This window comes from Podarcis cretensis, assembly GCF_951804945.1.
Source record: "Podarcis cretensis genome assembly, chromosome: 7".
Lineage (NCBI taxonomy): Eukaryota > Metazoa > Chordata > Lepidosauria > Squamata > Lacertidae > Podarcis > Podarcis cretensis.
The window spans coordinates 2,082,872-2,100,940 of record NC_137176.1 but is presented as its reverse complement, the minus strand read 5'-3'; the positions used below and the strand labels follow the sequence as shown (position 1 = coordinate 2,100,940).

At 47.2% G+C, this 18,069-nt stretch overlaps 1 protein-coding gene across 1 annotated transcript; it reads left to right on the top strand.

Annotated features, from left to right (window-relative positions):
- The first annotated feature begins 2,513 nt into the window (after window positions 1–2,513).
- Window positions 2,514–17,460, top strand: PAX1 (paired box 1). The gene is given in 6 exon segments (XM_079983611.1): window positions 2,514–2,808; window positions 2,810–2,899; window positions 3,551–4,193; window positions 7,153–7,298; window positions 8,186–8,408; window positions 16,295–17,460. Coding segments are annotated over 6 exon segments (1,413 nt in total). The 5' UTR covers window positions 2,514–2,598; the 3' UTR covers window positions 16,396–17,460.
- The last annotated feature ends 609 nt before the right edge of the window (window positions 17,461–18,069 follow it).

Below are 18,069 nucleotides of genomic sequence, written 5' to 3'. Positions count from 1 at the left end.
TCTCGCTCTACACAATGGGATCTTTTATATATACAGTATATAAAAATGTGCGTAATGTTGCACTACCAGCCTGGAGTACATCGCTTCGTTGTTGTTGTTGTTATCGCTCCTTTCTCCCAGTACTCAAGGCGGTTCACGAATTCCTGAGGAACCTCTGGTGTCATTTTCATTCCTCTTAATTGTGCACCTCGGAGCCTTCATAGTGCAAAAAGAGGAGGAAGCGTTTTATACATTTTTTAAGAAGGAAGGGAGGAAAATAAAGGCATTGTTTTCTCTGTGTGTGTGTTTACAATTCTTACAAAGTACGTGGGGCTGTGCATTATGTTTACACTTGGGAGAACTGAAGCGGCAGCCCGATTTCTTGCCACAACCGAGAAGGGTCTTTCCAGTCTGAGATCACATTGCGAAGTTACAGTGCAATCCTATTCATGTTTTTCTCAGATGAAAGCTCCCCTGCTTCACGGTTCCTGCTCTCTCTTAAGTGTGCACTGGCCGGAGATCTCGGTTCTCTAGCGCTGCGACCTATTAAGCACAAGCAAATTCCGTTGAAACCAATGCCTCTTATCTTTCAGCTCCCGTTGATTTCAGCTGCGCAGCATTTTAAGCATTTGCTTAACGGTCTCCCATTAGAATCAAAAGAGTTTAACTTTGGCTAGATCGTGCTTAATGAGTGCTGTACTAGGATCGGGGTGTTTTCGTTCATAAAACAGCGAAGAGTAAACAGGAGCAACAATCACTTTGTCCTTTAATTCTGGTTAAACCTTTTCTGCCTTTTTTCTGTTTTGACGTCCAGACAATTAGCATGTGTTTACAATGCTGCTCCTGCCCAAGTTAATTCAGCACTTTTAAGCCCCACTGATTTCAACGGAAGAGGATTAACTTCTCGCACCGAAATGAATGGGACATGCAATAGGCTGCAGCTTGCTATCGGTTAATGCGGGGCAAGGCTAGCAAGCCACAGCCTGCATAAACATTTACACAAAGTCAAACGAAGCAAATGACCGCCATCGGGAGAAGCTGTCAGACTTCGCGAGGCTCCGGCAGGTCCTGCAAGGTGTTTCACTCTGGAGGATTGCGACAAGGTCCTAAACGGAGGGAATTAAAGCAGCAACGCCAATTAACATAGCAGGAAACCTCCGATAATTCCAAGTTGCGGGATACCGGCCTAAATTTATCCTGATCAATGAGTTAACAGGAATACAGTAAGTTTAAAACGTGCAAGAAGCTTTCCAAAAATACATTTAGTACACCCGGATTCTTTCTATGTTTGTTAGAAAAAGCAAGAAATCCCGTACAGATCCAGTGTTAGATTTTGCACATTGATAGAATAAAGCGACATGATTTGTCTTTCTCAGCTTTTTAGATGACATATAATCTTTCAAAATCGGTATGGAAACATTTAAAAATATATATATTCGTTTCACTCTTTTCTAAGCGCAATTACTTGGATGACGATCGCAATGAAATTATTGGGACTTACTCCCAATAATTGGGTAAGTTCCGATTTATCTAGTTCCTGTATGTCACAAAGGGAAAACTGTTCTGAAAATAATAATAATAATAATAATAATAATAATAATAATAATAATAATAATAATAATATACTCTGCATGAACATGCTCTGATGAAATCTGAGGGCTCGAATTTCTGAGAAGAAAGTTGAGTTTTTAAAAAATCTGCTTCCGAGGAACATGACAAGATCCTGGTATGTTAAAAATAGGCAACATGCTGGGGAGGAAAATCTCGCCTTTCCAACAGCCCCTCCCTTTTAAGGTGAGAGCAATGCCACACCCGGCCCTACCTGTGGGGCTTCCTTCCCTGGGTTACATGCTTGCTTGCTTGCTTTAATAGAACAGGAGAACAGGAGAATAGGAGTCAACCGCAATCTTTGGCTGGCTGCTTAGCTAGAAACCAGTGGTGAATTATTTAGGGAAACACGGCCTTTGCCTCCTTACTCGAAAGGAAGCTGATCCAATGGGTCGTGCAACTCGAGTGTATACATATTTACTTGGAAATAAATATGCTTAGTTTGATGTGTCGTCACTGAAAGTAACAAGCACCCCGCCCAGCCCTCAACATAAGCAGATTGACTTTCGCGCAAACTGCGCAGGATCGCGCCGCATCTCTGCTTAGCACCGAGTCGCTGAGACCACCCCTGCCCACCTGGGCACATTTGCAAGTGGCAAGCGATCCACCTGACCTCACCCACCTCGCTGCCTTGGCGGAGGTCATTCTAGCCCAACCGAGGCGAAATTATTTTTTGTCCTCCAAAAAGATCGGGCCCTCTTGTCCAAACAGGAACCCAGAGGACAGTGATCACCTGATTGGGGAAAATATATATGGTGACTCAAAAGAGGGCGCCACCCACTCTCTACCGCCTCCAGGGCTGGTTTTTTTTTTGGGGGGGTCGTCTGGCGGCGGGAGATGGAGGGGGCGGGGGGCGGCTTGGGTTGAAGGCCACCCCGGCCTGGGTCTGCTCCGGCTCGACTTGCAGGCCGGGGGGGGGGGCGCTCCGGCCGGGGCGGAACTCAGGCAAGCCCTGCCCGCCGCACCTCGCCGGGCCTCCCCAACCGGGCCAAGAACACCCGACGGGAGCCAATGAGCGGCCAAAGGCGCGCCGGCACCTCCGACGCCAGCCCGGAGATTGGCGTGGGAGACACGTCAAGTGGAGGCGGCCGGAGCTGCGGGTTCAGTGGCCCCTCTCGACGTCGGATGCGGAGCAGCGCAGCTGGGAGGGCGGCGCGTAGGCTGCCCCGGCCTCTGCTCCAGCTTGGCCGGGGGCGCGGGCGCGGAGAGGGGCCCCGCCAGCGAGGCTGGCGCTCGAGGCGCCCACTTCCCGGCGCCGGGACGGACAGGCAGAGGCCGCGCATCGACGGGCGCCTCTCCTAGCGGGCCATGGGTAAGCGGGCAGGAGGGACGGAGGGCAGCGGCTGCCGCGCGGCTTGCGGGGAGGTGTGGGCGAGACCGGAGCGCTTTCGCCTGGAGAGTCAGGAGCCGCCTTTCTCTCCAGGCCGCCGCTTGGGGCTGGCTCCCGGCCGGCCCCCTTCCATCCTGGCCGGCTGGCTACTTCCCGCCGGCCTCAGCCAGACGTCTCTGGAAATCCGGCTTCTCCCGCAGCATCGAGCGCGTCTGCTGGTCCGTGGTAGATTGCCCCTGCATTCGGAGGTTCTGATTTGCTATAATGGCCAATACCCTCCATTAAGCCCTCGGCTGCTCCTCTGTCTCCATTCCTCTTTTAAAAAAAAAATGGGTGGCGGGGAGTTCCAGTACTTATTTTGGTCGGTCTTAAGCTTTCGCGTTCAGAGAAGTTTCGTTATAAAAGAAATGAGGAGGGGATTCCATTTCCTGATGCTGAAGGAGTAAGTGATCGTTGCCCAGGATAACTTTGCCTGGAACAATTATAATGCCACATTTTATTTTTAGAAGAGGGTGCTGCTCCCTCAGCTAAGTCCCAACAGGCAGCTCTCCTCCATCCGTGGCCACAATCGCAAGAGCTTAGCGCTTTCTCCCCTCCTCTCTTCCCCTCCCTCCTCCCCGGTTGCTTCTAGAGCAAACGTACGGCGAAGTGAACCAGCTGGGCGGCGTCTTTGTCAACGGGAGGCCGCTGCCCAACGCCATTCGCTTGCGGATCGTGGAGCTGGCGCAGCTGGGCATCCGGCCGTGCGACATCAGCCGGCAGCTGCGCGTCTCGCACGGCTGCGTGAGCAAGATCCTGGCGCGCTACAACGAGACCGGCTCCATCCTCCCCGGCGCCATCGGCGGGAGCAAGCCCAGGGTCACCACGCCCAACGTCGTGAAGCACATCCGAGACTACAAGCAGGGCGACCCGGGCATCTTCGCGTGGGAGATCCGCGACCGGCTGCTGGCGGACGGCGTCTGCGACAAGTACAACGTGCCTTCGGTGAGTTCCATCAGCAGGATCCTGAGGAACAAGATCGGCAACCTTTCGCAGCCCGGAGGAGCCTACGACGCCGGCAGTGGCGGCTGCAAGCAACCTGCCCCGCAGCCCACCCTGCCCTACAACCACATCTATCAGTATCCTTACCCCGGCGCTGCGCCATCCGCCGGCACCAAGATGGGCAGCCACCCCGGAGCGCCCGTCTCCGCCGCCCACGTCAGCCTCCCGCGCTCCTGGCCGTCGGCTCACTCAGTCAGCAACATCCTGGGCATCCGCACCTTCATGGAGCAGAGCGGTGAGTGGGTCAGGGTGGGGAGGGAATGCATTATTGCACCCGGCGCGGCAGAGCTGTTCTTACTCTCCATCAGGGCGCGTGGAGCTTCTTGAAGGGCGACAAAGATCGTTTGCTGCCCCGAGGACACTACAGTGTAAAACAGGACTTGGGAGAGGCAACAGAGGGAGGGAAAGGCGGACGGTTCAGTAAATATAGGGCCTATTTAAAGACTAAGCAATTGTGCTTAAGGGGTTCTTGGTTTTTGTAAATGCAAAAACTGTTGAGGGTGTGTGAGTGAAAAAAGTGAAGGGGGGAGGGAGAGAGAAGCCTCCAACCAAAGAAAAAGTTTCTCCAGTCATGCTTTTGAACTATTATTTTATTTAATTTCATCGTTTTGAGTCTGGACTTAAAAACAAACAAACAAACAAACAAACAAACAAAAGTCCCAGTGAGTTCAATGGGGTTTTTACACGTTTTTTCCAAAAATAAGGTGTACATAGGATTGCAGATTTAGTATACAACAATGGATGCCCATTCTGATCTTATGGCTCTTCATCACAATCTCCTGAGGCAGTTTAGATCTGTGATGGGCAGCTGAAGGTCGTGGAAGCCAGAGGGGCAATTGGATCGGGTCCCCGCGAAGCTTCTCCAAACCTGGACCAGAGTGAGGGCTGCTGGAAACAAGCTTGTTTCCCGAAGAAAGGAGAGAGAACTGTACAGCAGTCAATGCTAGTTCTTCTTCGCAGTTAGGGAGCAGGTGCCCTGCGAGGCCCTTAGGATAGCAGCTTGCACGGCCCGCCACCTCTGGCAGAGTAGTTGTGGCGCCATTTCGCTGTGAAGTGTATGAAGCTGGTGAGGGAGACAGTGTCTCAGCAACCCTTAAAGATCCCGGTTTGAATATATTCAAGACCTTCGTGACAAAAGAAGGCAGCGTATTTACAAGCCTTGCCCACGGTTTCATGTTTATTACTTACCAAGAATTATAGCAGGTTTCTCAACACGGGTCAGACAGGTTTTGTTTTTGTTTGTCCTGTGATAAGCAAAAGGTTTTGTGCCTTTGGCATGACTCCCATCTGTCACTCTGTCGAAAGCCATGTATAGAACTCCTGGGTTCTCCTCTGACCTTTCTAAATGACACCCCTGGATGTAGCAAAATATACTCCCCCCAGCCCCACCCCGCTCTCTCCAGTACAGAAGTCGCCCATCCTTGCTTTGTGCTGAGAGCTGCTAGCGATTTGCTCGAGGGCGTTTTTCATAGCTGAGCCGGGATTTGAATGAGATGCTCCCACGTCTCAACGCGCCACATGGTAATATCTCCTGCACCTCGTTACTGGAAGCCCAGAGGCGCCCTGGAAGCTGCTGCTGCAAGAACCCGGAGGGCCAGAATTCAGCAGACAGAACTCCGGCTGTTGTTGCAAAGAGGGCCCGGACATCTTGAACTTCTTATGAAAAAATGTGGAAAATATTTTCGTAGCGATGATAGATTGCCAACCGCAAGCTCGGAGCCCTTATACTGTTCCCCTTCCTTTTTTATTTAGGAGGAAAGAAAAGAAAAAATGGACCCAGCAAGTTCGTTTCGTGATTACCTTTTTTTTTCAAATATCAAATGTGGGAGAGGGGCTTTCTCCCCCTTCCTCCTAAAATGTTCACTCGCCTTCCGGTTGAGAAAGCCTCGTTGATTTATTCCAGCGCTTCTCGCTGAGACTTTACTTATTTTCTAGAACTTCAGGAGATCCAAACGACCCACAGACTCATTGTTAGAAGGAAGAGGCAGCAAATTATTTGGAATATTGTATTTTTAGGCTCTGGTTCTCTTCTACGATTTGTTACTACGTTTCATTACGAGGAAACCGTGTTCCCTCTCTCTTTTTTTTTTTTAAAAAGTTAAGACTTCATGTGGGAGAGAATGTTCCACTTTGTGGATATAAAATTCAGCCAGTCACAGACGTATAGAAGTTATTCGTTCTTAATGGAATAATTCATCTTTCAAGTGCATTTACAGGTTGTTGTTGTTGTTTTTTTAAAAAAAGGGGGGGGAGGAAAGAGGCATCCCACCCACTCCCTGTTTCAAACTATAGGTATTCAGGAGCACCTCTATCTGGTTTCAGCTCCATATAATTAATGGGTCTCTATGCGCCAGGTAACGCATTCCAAAGACACAAATCCTTTTACTCTAAAGGAGGTGCCCGCTTCTCCTGAGTCGGTAACAGTTCTACTGAACTGAACTATAAAACAAGGAGTCCCAAATGCTTTAAAAATATATGTTCCCCCAGTTTAACATTGAATGTACCGAAGAGCAGGCAGTAGGAAATTGCTGAACCTTGGTCCTCCTCACCGAACAACTCCCCCCGCCCCACCCCCCAATCTGAAATGGGCCTCCTGAAGGATAAGGGAGCCAAAAACCGGTCCGTGTAAATGGAATAGGCATGGAGGTGGAAGATATGTTTCAAATGAAATGTTGGCAAAAGCTGTTTGCAATTTCAGGCTCGCAATTTCTTCTATATGTTTCCCCTTCGGATCACCCTCGTTTGTAACCTTGCGTTTTACGCGACGACGTTCAGAGCCGATCGGTTGAGCAGCTTGCCTGTGAAACACCGAGAGCCCCCGTGTCTTCCGAAAGCTCAGCTCCCCTGGCCCCCCCAGTCCGCCAGAATTTATTCTCGAAGCACTTCCCACCCAAACGGAGGCTGCAGCGGCGATGCTGGGAACGAGCGCTTCATAAATAAATCTGGATTGCGTTTGTTGTTAGCTTCTTTTACGAGGCTGTTGCACTGCAGTTAGGGGCGAAATAAAAAGAAGTCTGGAATAATCCTTTACTGGCACAGGAAAGACTGAGAACTGAATCAAACGACGTTTGGGATCTTCCTCGGAGGTTGTCCTTTCCCCCGGGGACACTTCACCGAGCCAGCCTGCTCGGAGGGTCCAGCTCATCTGTCCTGAGAGTTAATATTTTCCCCAATCTATTTCTTTCCCATCCCAGGCGCTCTGGCTGCGACAGATGGCTCTGCCTACCCTCCCAAACTAGAAGACTGGCCCAGTGTGAACAGGACCACCTTCCCTGCTGCCGGGCAAGGTGTCAGCGCGCTTGACAAATCAGCAGCGGAAGCGGACATTAAATACCCCCAGGTAACAGCAGCACGGCCAGCCTGGAATTCAATGGCAGAGACGGGCTGGGTGGGGGAAGAAGCTAAAAAATAAGTACGATGACGATCATCCCTTCCTGCGCGATGGGCAGAATGACAATGTTCAGTTGTGCGTTTACTCATGTAAGATCTGTGGATCTCTGGAAAATATACGATATCTATGACCGAAAATGCTGTAAGCAGGTATTAAAAAGAGAGTCTGAAAACACCCCCCACCCCTGTTTAAAAACCATCTGACTTTATATCTAAAGAACACACAGATGGAGAATCCAGAGAAGTGGAACAGAAACATTCTCTCTCTCTCCGTGTCTGTGTGTGTGTAGAACAGCAAACCGCTCTTCCGAATGTATTCTTGTCACAAACCCTTTCTTTGCCTCACATGGTAAATTTGCATTTCTATTTTACTTTATTTCCTTGCTTTAGGCACAGAAAACTTTAGACACTTTCTACTCAGATCTGGTCACCACAGTATTTATTTTCTTTTAAAAATATTACTATTCCTTTAGAAAAACCCCTACAGCAACACACATTTTGCACATAGGTGAAGTTACCTGCGTTTAGTTATGTAAATTTCGCAGGAGCCAACACTTCTTTGAAAAGCTAACTATCTGCGCGCTTGTCCTACTTTCTGCGCTTAAGGAAGGGAGGATTCCAGAACGAGATGCGCGTCCTCATTAAATAGGGAGAATAGAGCTTATCTCTCTTTTTGTGCAGGTGTTTGCACCCTTTAGACTCGTTGCAGTTTCCTGTCGCTTACTTGGAAGTGAACGGCATTGCTAATCCATTTTAATTTACTTCCAAGACAATGTTTAGAATCCTGTCTTTTCGTAGGCGCCGCCATCTACTATTTTCTCTTTCTATTGTTCTCAGCCGCCTCCCGGGCTCTCAGCTGTCAGTACCTTCCTGTCCCCTTGCGCCTACCCGTCTTCAAACCAAGCAGTCTACGGCGGGCCGGGAGGAAGCTACCTAAGTCCGGCGCATCATCACTGGCAGACGCCAGGCAACCCCTTGGCTCCTCACCACGGGCCCGGCGTGGCCATATACGGGGGAGACCCGGCTCCCACAGCGGCCTTCAAGCATCCCACCCGAGAAGGTAGGGAAAGGGGAAGGGCGGCCCACGGCTTGCCTGCGCCCTGGTGGGAGAAAGGCGGCTGAGGGAACAGGGGCACCTGTCCTCTGGCTGGTCCTGCTAGCTAGGGGTGGTGGGAGTTGCAGTCCAATAACAGCTGGGACCCTCATTTGAGAAACACCGCATTGTAACCCCAACACACACTCAGCTGGGGGGTGGGAAACCCCATGGAAAACAGTGGGATTTATTTCCACGGAAGATCGGGACTGCGCGCGTCTCCAACCGGAATCTGTTCCTGTAACCTGGGCTGCCTGGTTCAAGGGCAGCTGCCTCCTTGCCTGGCCTCTGACTTGGCTACTCCCTTTCCATTCTTTGCTGGCCCAGTTTCCTTAAGGAAGCGTCTCCACCCTCCAGCCACCCAGCTGGCGACCAGGCCCACGAACCTATTTTGCCGAAGGCGGAGAGGGAAGAATTAGTAGGTGCCGTGGAAAGGAATAATTTCCTGCGCAGTCAAAAGGGAGGCGGGTGGGGGATAGTTAAGGCCAAAGCAACCCCTCCCCCCGAATCGGTAGGAAATGTCACGGGGAGAGACTCGAGGCCGGGTCACGTGGAGGAGCGAGAAAAAGAGACCTCGGGGGTTTCCTGCCTGTCACTGCTGTCCTCGCTAGAGAGAGACCCGCTCGGGCTGCCGCGTCTCTTCAGGCATCTGTAGGAGCTAAATCATCGGGCGGGGGTGCTTTCCGGGTGGGAAAAGAATCTCCATCCTGCCAAAATATTTTCTTTCCCCTTGCATCCCTTCGCCCCGGTACAAAGCTATTCCAGCGCCTTTCCTATAGTGAACTTTTATTTTCCTTATGATCCATTGTGCGCAGTCACTAACTGTGTGTGGTCCCTTTTCCCAGCATTAGCTCGAAGTGGGCGCCATTTAAGCCTGGCGCAATTATTGACAATGATTGACGACGCTAAACTGGTGCGTCATGCGTGCGTGAAAGTGGCCGGGAAGGGTTAGATGTTTTAAAAAGTTAAAATGAAGAAGGAAAGTAGTGATAATTTTCTGAGCGAGGGCAGAGTTCGGATTTTCTGCTTTTTCCTTTGTAAATTTTTGTGACAGCGTATCCTTACTAACTTAGAACATGACTGTGTCAAAAGTATGCACTAGTAATAATGCTCATTCAGTTAAGACCCCTATTGCAATCACTGGGACCTGCCTGGTAAGAACCTAAGCACGTTTACTCAGAGCTCAGCACCACTGAATTCAATGAGACTTACTTCCTAGTATGAATCTTAAGATGGTAGACAAAAAGGCAGTTTTGTTCTGTGATGTTCTGACATTTGTTTCATGAAAATGTCAGGAAAGAGCCCACCAAAAATGAAAGTTTTTAAAAATAAAACCCTACAGCTCCCTCCTCAGTAGACCACGTAGACGTTTCCAAACTTACTTTTATATAGTAATTCAGATATTTTACAAAGCCTGCCAGTCAAACAGAAAGTAAGAAATACCTCTTAACTCGAAAAATATGCCTTCCTTTCCCCCTCCTCTCTCTTTAGGTGTCAGTTCATAAAATAAAATAAAATGAACAGTTCTGGGAAAACCATCCAGGGTTTTAGTAATCATCCTTTGAGTGAAAGTAGTATTTGCATATTTTTCTTGCAGGCGATGGAACAGAAAATAAATGGGTCAGGAATATACTATGAGCCAGAGCGCACACTTCCACGCAGAGACGTGACAGAGATTAATTTTATTTGAGAGAAATAATAATTTCAGTACCATAGGTAATCATTTTATGGAAGCAGTTGACCATAAATCTTGATAGGGAGCAAATCCGTTTTCTGAAGCAATAAAGAGAAGTATTACACGAGGCGTTATAGGTTTAAGTAAGTCTAATTGTTCTCTCTCTTTCTCTTTTAAATAAACTAAGAAGTTTTAATTAATTAACCTATTCATTGCAAGACTTGATTTTAAAATCTGCAAATACAACAAAATGGCTTATATTTAGACACCGCTTCGTTTTCTTACTCCCCAATTTTCTGGTGCACTATCTAACTTTAAGAATAAAATGCTTACTGGGAATTGGATCCTACTCAGAGATTTCCCCCCAGCGAATTTCTAGTTAGTTGGTCCAGTTCACATGCACTGAAACCAACAACAAAATTGCTGTTGATTTGGACTGAGCTATGTTGAATCCTCATCCAAAAGATACCAGTTGTTTCAGCCTTTTTAAATATATGACCGAACGATCCGTTGGAAATCGAGCCATCCTCAAGTGAATTGTTGTCTATTTATGGGTGGCGCTGTGGGTTAAACCACAGAGCCCTAGGGCTTGCCGATCAGAAGGTCGGCGGTTCCAATCCCCGCAATGGGGTGAGCGCCCTTTGCTCGTTCCCTGCTCCTGCCAACCTAGCAGTTGGAAAGCACATCAAAGTGCAAGTAGATAAATAGGTACCGCTCAAGCGGGAAGGTAAATGGCTTTTCCGTGGGCTGCTCTGGTTCACCAAAAGCGGCTTGGTCATGCTGGCCACATGACCCTGAAAAACTGCCTGCGGACAAACCCTGGCTCCCTCGGCCAGTAAAGCCAGAGGAGCCGCAACCTCAGAGTCCACTGTACCTTAAAGTCAGGGGTACCTTTACCTTTAGGGATATTTCATGGCACATATAGTGGCCAGATTCGTCTGGTCTTTCCAAATGCACCATGTTTCACAAACTAGCGGGAATCAAGTATTTTAGAAGAACTGTTACCTCCCCCAAGTCCTTTCTCTCTTGTCTGTAATAAAAGCGTGAATTAAAAAAAAGAAAAACACAAGAGTGTATTTTACAGTGGAAACCGGCGTTTCTGCTTTCCTTTTGCTGAACATGCAGTGTTAGGCTGCGATCCTAAACACTGGAATCCGTGGGTTTAGGATTGTGGTGTTACTGTTAGGTAAAGGTAAAGGTACCCCTGCCCGTACGGGCCAGTCTTGACAGACTCTGGGGTTGTGTGCTCATCTCACTCTAGAGGCCGGGAGCCAGCGCTGTCCGGAGACACTTCCGGGTCACGTGGCCAGCGTGACAAGCTGCATCTGGCGAGCCAGCGCAGCACACGGAACGCCGTTTACCTTCCCGCCTGTAAGCGGTCCCTATTTATCTACTTGCAGGGGGGGCTTTCCAACTGCTAGGTTGGCAGGCGCTGGGACCGAACAAGGGGAGCTCACCCCATTGCGGGGATTGGAACCGCCGACCATGCGATGGGCAAGTCCTAGGCGCTGAGGTTTTACCCACCGCGCCACCCGCGTCCCTATGGTGTTACTGTTCTACGCTGCCTGATGAGAAACAGGCGCGCCCTTTGAGCCTTTGACTGTCCTTTGACAAAACCGGCCTCTATCGCAGTGGCTAAACCGATCTTTTCTGCTAAACAGAGTCGAGACTACCTTTTTTAATGTCTTAGACCTGAGGCGCTTGTTTTCTTACGTGGCCCCTAGACAGATGGTTTCTTTTCAGAGTTTCTTGTCCTATGCCCCGTTAATACTTCTTTACTCTCGGCAAAAGTTGGAGTCAATGCCTGCGGAATAGACGCGGCTCCCCTCTTCTTTTTAAATGCGGCAGGTGGCGAGCAGCCCAGTAAGTCAAGCCAAAGTCTGTGTCTCTGAGATGCAGCGTTTACAAGGCACGACTGTTGCTATGGTTTGGTAATGGAATCGCCACTTCTGGTTTAAATCTCGCCTATATCACGAACTCATTCTATTGCCTAAAGCAAGCTGCATTTGCCCCAGCCTCACCCCCCTCTCCCCTCTGGAATTTGGGGGTGACCGTGATTTACCTTACCGGTAAGGACGGCAGGATGAGAGACGTGAAGCGGCTCTAGACGCTCTAAGCACATCTGACTATTTATGTTCAAAGCTGCTGCGGCCAAAGTCTGAGAATTCCAACTGGGAACATGCAAGGAGGAATTGGTGCACTTCGGTATGAAATGCATGAGGGAAATCTGTAGCAGCAGGTTCTAAAACCTATGCAGCCTCTTGGCTCTCCGGTCTTTTGTTTTGCTTTTAATTACAGAAATAAAGTCACTTTCTGATTAGTTTCGAAGCTGGAGTCAAGCTGCCTCTGTCCTTGCCAGCCTGACATCCACAAATCATTTAAGCCAGAGTGCCCCAGTCCTAACTATCTTTGGGGGAACTTGGACTCTAATCGCCCACGGTACACGTGTCAGCAGCAAACTCTTGTTCAAACCCTGCTCCGTCCCAATCACGTATAAGGCGTGGGTTGCGCCGTGGGAGGGGGTCGTGTATCCTCCGCTCTTACTTGACTCCCCACCTGCCTTTCCCCCTCCCTCCTTTACCAAACCGGAAATAAGAAACGCGCTTGGGAAAAGAAGAGGCTGCGGGGACCAAAGCGGCTCTGAGTGGAGTTCAGCTTCTCAGCCCGTGACCTCCTTGGGCTAAAACCCGCGACCCTGCCCAGCTTGATAGGTGCCGGAGGCAGAACCCCGTCTAGACCCGCAGGGAACCTCTCCTGCGTAAGATGAGTACAGCGCAAGAGAAGGATGCCTTGTGCAAAGGCTTCTAGCGCCGCTGCGGAAGAGCTGTCTGATCAGGGCTGCTCCACTGGCTTCTGCCGTGGTTCTTCAGGGGTGGGGCAGGAGAGGAGAGCAAGTGTGGCAAGAAGATTCAGAGACAATCAAAGAAACAGTTAAACTTTTCAGTGCAGTATAGTAGAGTATCATTTTTATTTTTAATTTGCATGATATGAATATACATTTTCAACATGAGAGCAAGAACACTGGCTATTCTTCTACAGTTCTCCATGACATATTGTTGTGAACAGGAATTTCAACTCCGACAAATATGAAAGATCAGAAAAGAGAAAGGTTGATGAAAAGATGAGAGTTTGTCTCAAACTATACCTAGATAAATGAGATTACCTGGCAAAAGCAAGCTCATTCCTCGTATTGAGTTTGCATGTATACTTAAGGTACATCTGTAAAAGGCTGGTTTATCATTATATTTGGGAAGGATTTGTGTTTTATGCTTTATGGATGTCCCATGATCATATTATAAACTAGTTGTGTTCTAGGTTGTAAATCAAGTGCTGCTAGGAGTTGTTTCTTTGATTTTCATCTGTATTTCTTATCAATAAAAAAATTTGGTGTGGCAAAAGCAAATTTTTATTCTGAAAGTGTGGCCCAGAGATAAAAGTTTGAGAACCACTAAATTGTTTCCACATGTGAGTTTTAGTTCTGGGGATTTTTGTTGAAACAAAAAGTGCTTCATATTTGGGGGTAGGGTTGTTGCACAAGACTTGATTTTTTAAAACGCACACATTTAAAACAACAGGCACAAGAATATGTTCACATTATCTTATTTCAGTTCAGTTTATCATTGTGTTAAGGCATATCATTGTTTTCATTGTGGTTTATGTTTCTAGCACATTTAAGCACTGAGATCAATAGCACTTCTAATACTAATTAAATATTTACTTCTTATTTGGGAAGGGGAGTGCAAGCAGTGGGCAGCTGCAGTCTTAAACAAAATTACTTGGAAGCAATCTGGTTCCCATAAAGTGAGCAGACCTTAATTCCAGGTAAATGCATTTAGAAAATGGCTATGCAAAGGTACAGAAGGTATTAAGCACAGGTGTGTAGGGTATCCTGGGTACTTCTTATCCTCTGCCAAAAGTAGGCCAGGTTTCAAGTGCTGGATTTATTTCAGCTCCCCTGAAAGCATCTGCTTCTCTTTTTATTGTGTTGCTGAGTGAAGGGATCCATCTGCAGAATGCAGAGTAATGGACCCAGTTTAGGAACATAGAATTAGATTGCATGTCAAAGGGTTTGTTGTTGTTGCTCATATTGCACCTTGCCTCTTCCTCCTCCCAATCTACCTTTGGTGGTGGTGGTTTTTTTTAAATCATATATTAAATACTAATAAATAAGCATTTTACAGAGTCAAAGACTGGTTCCTACCCATTTGGCAAGCAAATGCCAATGAAAGACACACATGGGAGTGGGGAGAGACAAGAAAGGGAAGAGGAATAGTATGAATGTGAACAAATTTAGTTACATCCATTTAACGCTTTTTTTTGGGTAGGTATGAGGAGACGGTTAATGGGTGTGATATGAGAGATTGTACAATTTTCAAAGTGACGTTGTGGGTGTTGCTACAGGCACAAGTTTTTCTGTGCACATTCTTTTCTAATGAGCGGGAGCAGTGTGCTTGTATGATAGTGTCTTCCAAACCACAAGTCCCTGATATTTCCATGTTTAAGACATGCCTTGGTGTTTTGGGATTGTCAGGTGTAGCAGAATACTCTTTGATCATGTTCACACATGCATGTTCATTAGCTGCAGTCAAGTGGTGACTTCTGTGTGTAAATGATTTGCCACAGATCATAGAAGCAAAAGAGGTTTCATATCAGCTAACATAACTTTTCAGTGGAGGCAGATCACATAGCCAGCTGACAGTTCTAGATAGCAAGCCCTGTGCAATGAGGTGACGGGAGATCAAGTGACACGTGTGAAAGGACTCCTTTTGTAAATATATATAGTCCGCTCTACTGTTATTTGAAGAAGACCCAATTATTTTAATTCATTGGCTCCTTTGCTGAAGTTTGCCAAAGGAGAGCATTTGCTCTGATTCCTCACAGTGAAAAGAAAATAATTTTACAGGGATTCTGAGTAACCAGTGTTATGAAGCTTGCTAGGTTGTGGACTGATGGTTGTTCTAGAAAGAAGAGAAAAACTGTCCACTGTCTCCATGGCAGAAATTTCCCTGCCACTGTCTGTTCCCACTTCACACAGCAGCTACTGTAAGTACCAAGTGTACATAACTTAACAGTCATAACATAACTCAACACCTATGTATGCCTGCCTGGCAACACTGACTGGGACAAGCTTTCCCATGTATGTGTGTGCACTGTAAATGCAGACAGTGTGCATATAATTGTTTCACACATTATGCAGCAGGAAATGTGTACTTACATACCCTAGAGAAGCCTTAGCCATCCTAGCCAAACATCTTTCCGCAATACATATGCAAACCCTCTGTCACATTCAAAGGTTAGCTTTACTGGGTAAATGGAAACATTTTCTCAAATATCCCTTAAAACCACAAAGTGTGAAGCAACCCAAGATATACCTATGCTACTCTGTTCAGTCCTTATAGTCCCACCCAGCTAAAAAAAAGAAGTTGTAACTAAATTCCATGGAAGATAATGGATGGTGCCCTTTAGTCCTGGCTTTTAATGTGATTAAAGGCCTAATTCTCTCTGAGGCAGCAAACGTGTGCCTGGGTGGTACCACTACATGTGGCTTATTGGGAAGAACGTTACCTCATCCAAGAAAATAAAAAGAAAAGAGAAGATAAAAGTTTCCCACAAATAGGAAAGCAGGGGAAAGGCTGGAGCCTTTCGTTGTAATATCTAGTTTTCCATGTGCTTGGAATTGATTTGTATGGCAGGGCCTTCCATGAGGTGAAGGGCCTTTTGCTACCTGAAGAGTTTACCACCTCCCCGAGGTACAGATGTCAGGTTTTAATTAACTACAGCTGGATTTGGGGCCTTAATTAATTTTATAGGAAACATGGGTGTGATCTCTGAGCACACCTTTGTGCCTCTGCTGGGCTGCTGTCTCTCTGCTGCTGACACAACTTGCTTCACACGCTTCTTTATCTTCTTTAATGGAAGGGCTGCCATACTATAGTATACCATGGTGCCATACTATTTTTACTGTACTGTAATTATTTGTATGGTTTTACTAGAATATATATAAGTGTGTGTGTTCTAATTCTATCAAGGTGAAATTGTTTTTAATGATTGCTTTCCCCCTATGTTTCCAACTGCTCTTATTTTTGATCTGTAAGTCACCGTGAGTCCCTGTCAGGGAGAAAGGCAGGGGTGGTGGTAATGATATTAATAACAAGAACCCGTCCCCCTTGTCTTGCAGCTGTGGACAGAAAACAAGCCTCCAGCTCTGGGGGCAAAACCCCAGCAGACTCCCTGGCAGCCACCATCCACGGACTTTCTGCCCCAGCCTCCTCATCCTAGAAGGAGAAAGAGGCGGGAAATGGCGTCTGAGGCGAAGGCAGCTTGGAGGGGGCGAAGAGCCTGAGCAACCCTTCCCCACAAGGTTTGAGGAGATGAGAAGCTGTGGCCATTGACAAGGCTGCTGCAGCAGCAGTGGTGGGGACCCCAACCTGACTGGATCGCAGACCAGAGGCCCTTGGCGGTGGGGTGGCTGGGGTGAGGGTATTGAGCCCAAGGAGAGGGGTTTATGGGCGAAAACCAACCAACCAACCAACCACAAATGCTTTGCCACCGCCACCTTTTCTGTGAGTCTCAGATGAAGGCACACACCATTGGATTTATACCCCTGAGGGCAAGGGGGAATCCCCAAGAAAACATTATTGGTCACTGGCTGCAGACATTCAAATGCCCAACTGAGGTGAGAAAAATAAAACAATTCTAAAGGGCAACCGATCTTTTCCCAAGACATCTGTTTCAAAATAAAAGACAGTTTTATGGGTTTTAGTACCCAAAGTTTACTGCTTCGTAGTCCGGCTGGCCAACTCTGCAACTCTGACTTCACCTCACAGCAGGGATCGCTTTTTCCTTCAGGTGGGTCTGGCCTCAAAGTGTCATTGTAGCACTTTTTCTTTTGGACAAAAATGAATCATTGAAAAATATTTCCCTATATTTGAGAAATGCATTCTCACAAACAAAAAAGAATAGTATCCCCCAGTTTTTGTGTTTTACAATCTTCCTCATCAAAAGATAGGCAAAATGAACAAAGGTGGATCTATATTCTTTTTGAAGGAGCATTCCATCCCCTCTTCGTTTTTAATTTAATTCTGATGCATTTTGGTACTGGCAATGTGAGCAAAAAGGCATGTTTTCAAAACACGAGGTGGCAAGAGAAACCTTGCTCTGGGCTTGCGGACGCAGGCACTTAGGTTCCCCTCTCTTCTCCAAGGCTTTCTACCCCCCACCGTCCCGTTGACTCTGTGCTGTGAAAGCCCTATTTTTGCCAGTGTATACATGCCTCTAACCCCTAGTGTAAAAGGACAAGTCTGTATTGATCTTCTCTGATTTTATATTTTTATAGCAAACAAATAAAAGATGGACAAAAACTTCTGTTTGCGACTTCATTCCATTCTCTGGTCTTCTGTTTCTCATGAAGACCTTCTTAGCAGCACAATCCTAACCATGTTTACTTGGCAGCAAGCCCTGTTGATTTCACACTGGGTAGCTCAGTTGGTTAAAGTGTGGGGCTGACAACGCCAAGGTTGCAGGTTTGATCCTGTCCTGTAAGTGTCAGCTGTATATTCCTGCATTGCAGGGCTTTGGACTAGATGATCCTATGGGTTGTTCCAACTCTGATTCTATGAGATAACCCCCTCGTGGGGGAAAGCCCTACTGTGACCTTTTACAGCTGAAAAAAGGATTCAAATATTTGACAGTTGCTTGAGGTTAAAATTTGATCTATCAAAATGTGAAACTCAAAATCTGAATGTTGAAGATGTAATTTTACTTCAGAAGCTGAGCTCTGTACACTTATTGATAGCTTTTGATTTATCATGGCAGTAATCAAATATAAATGTCAAGCTTGTAACTGTCAAATGTGACATACCATGGCACCAGGGCTTTTTTTAGCTGGAACTCACCAGAGCTCAACTCCAGCACCTCCCAGGTGGGCACCATGGCCATTCTAAGAGAACAAGG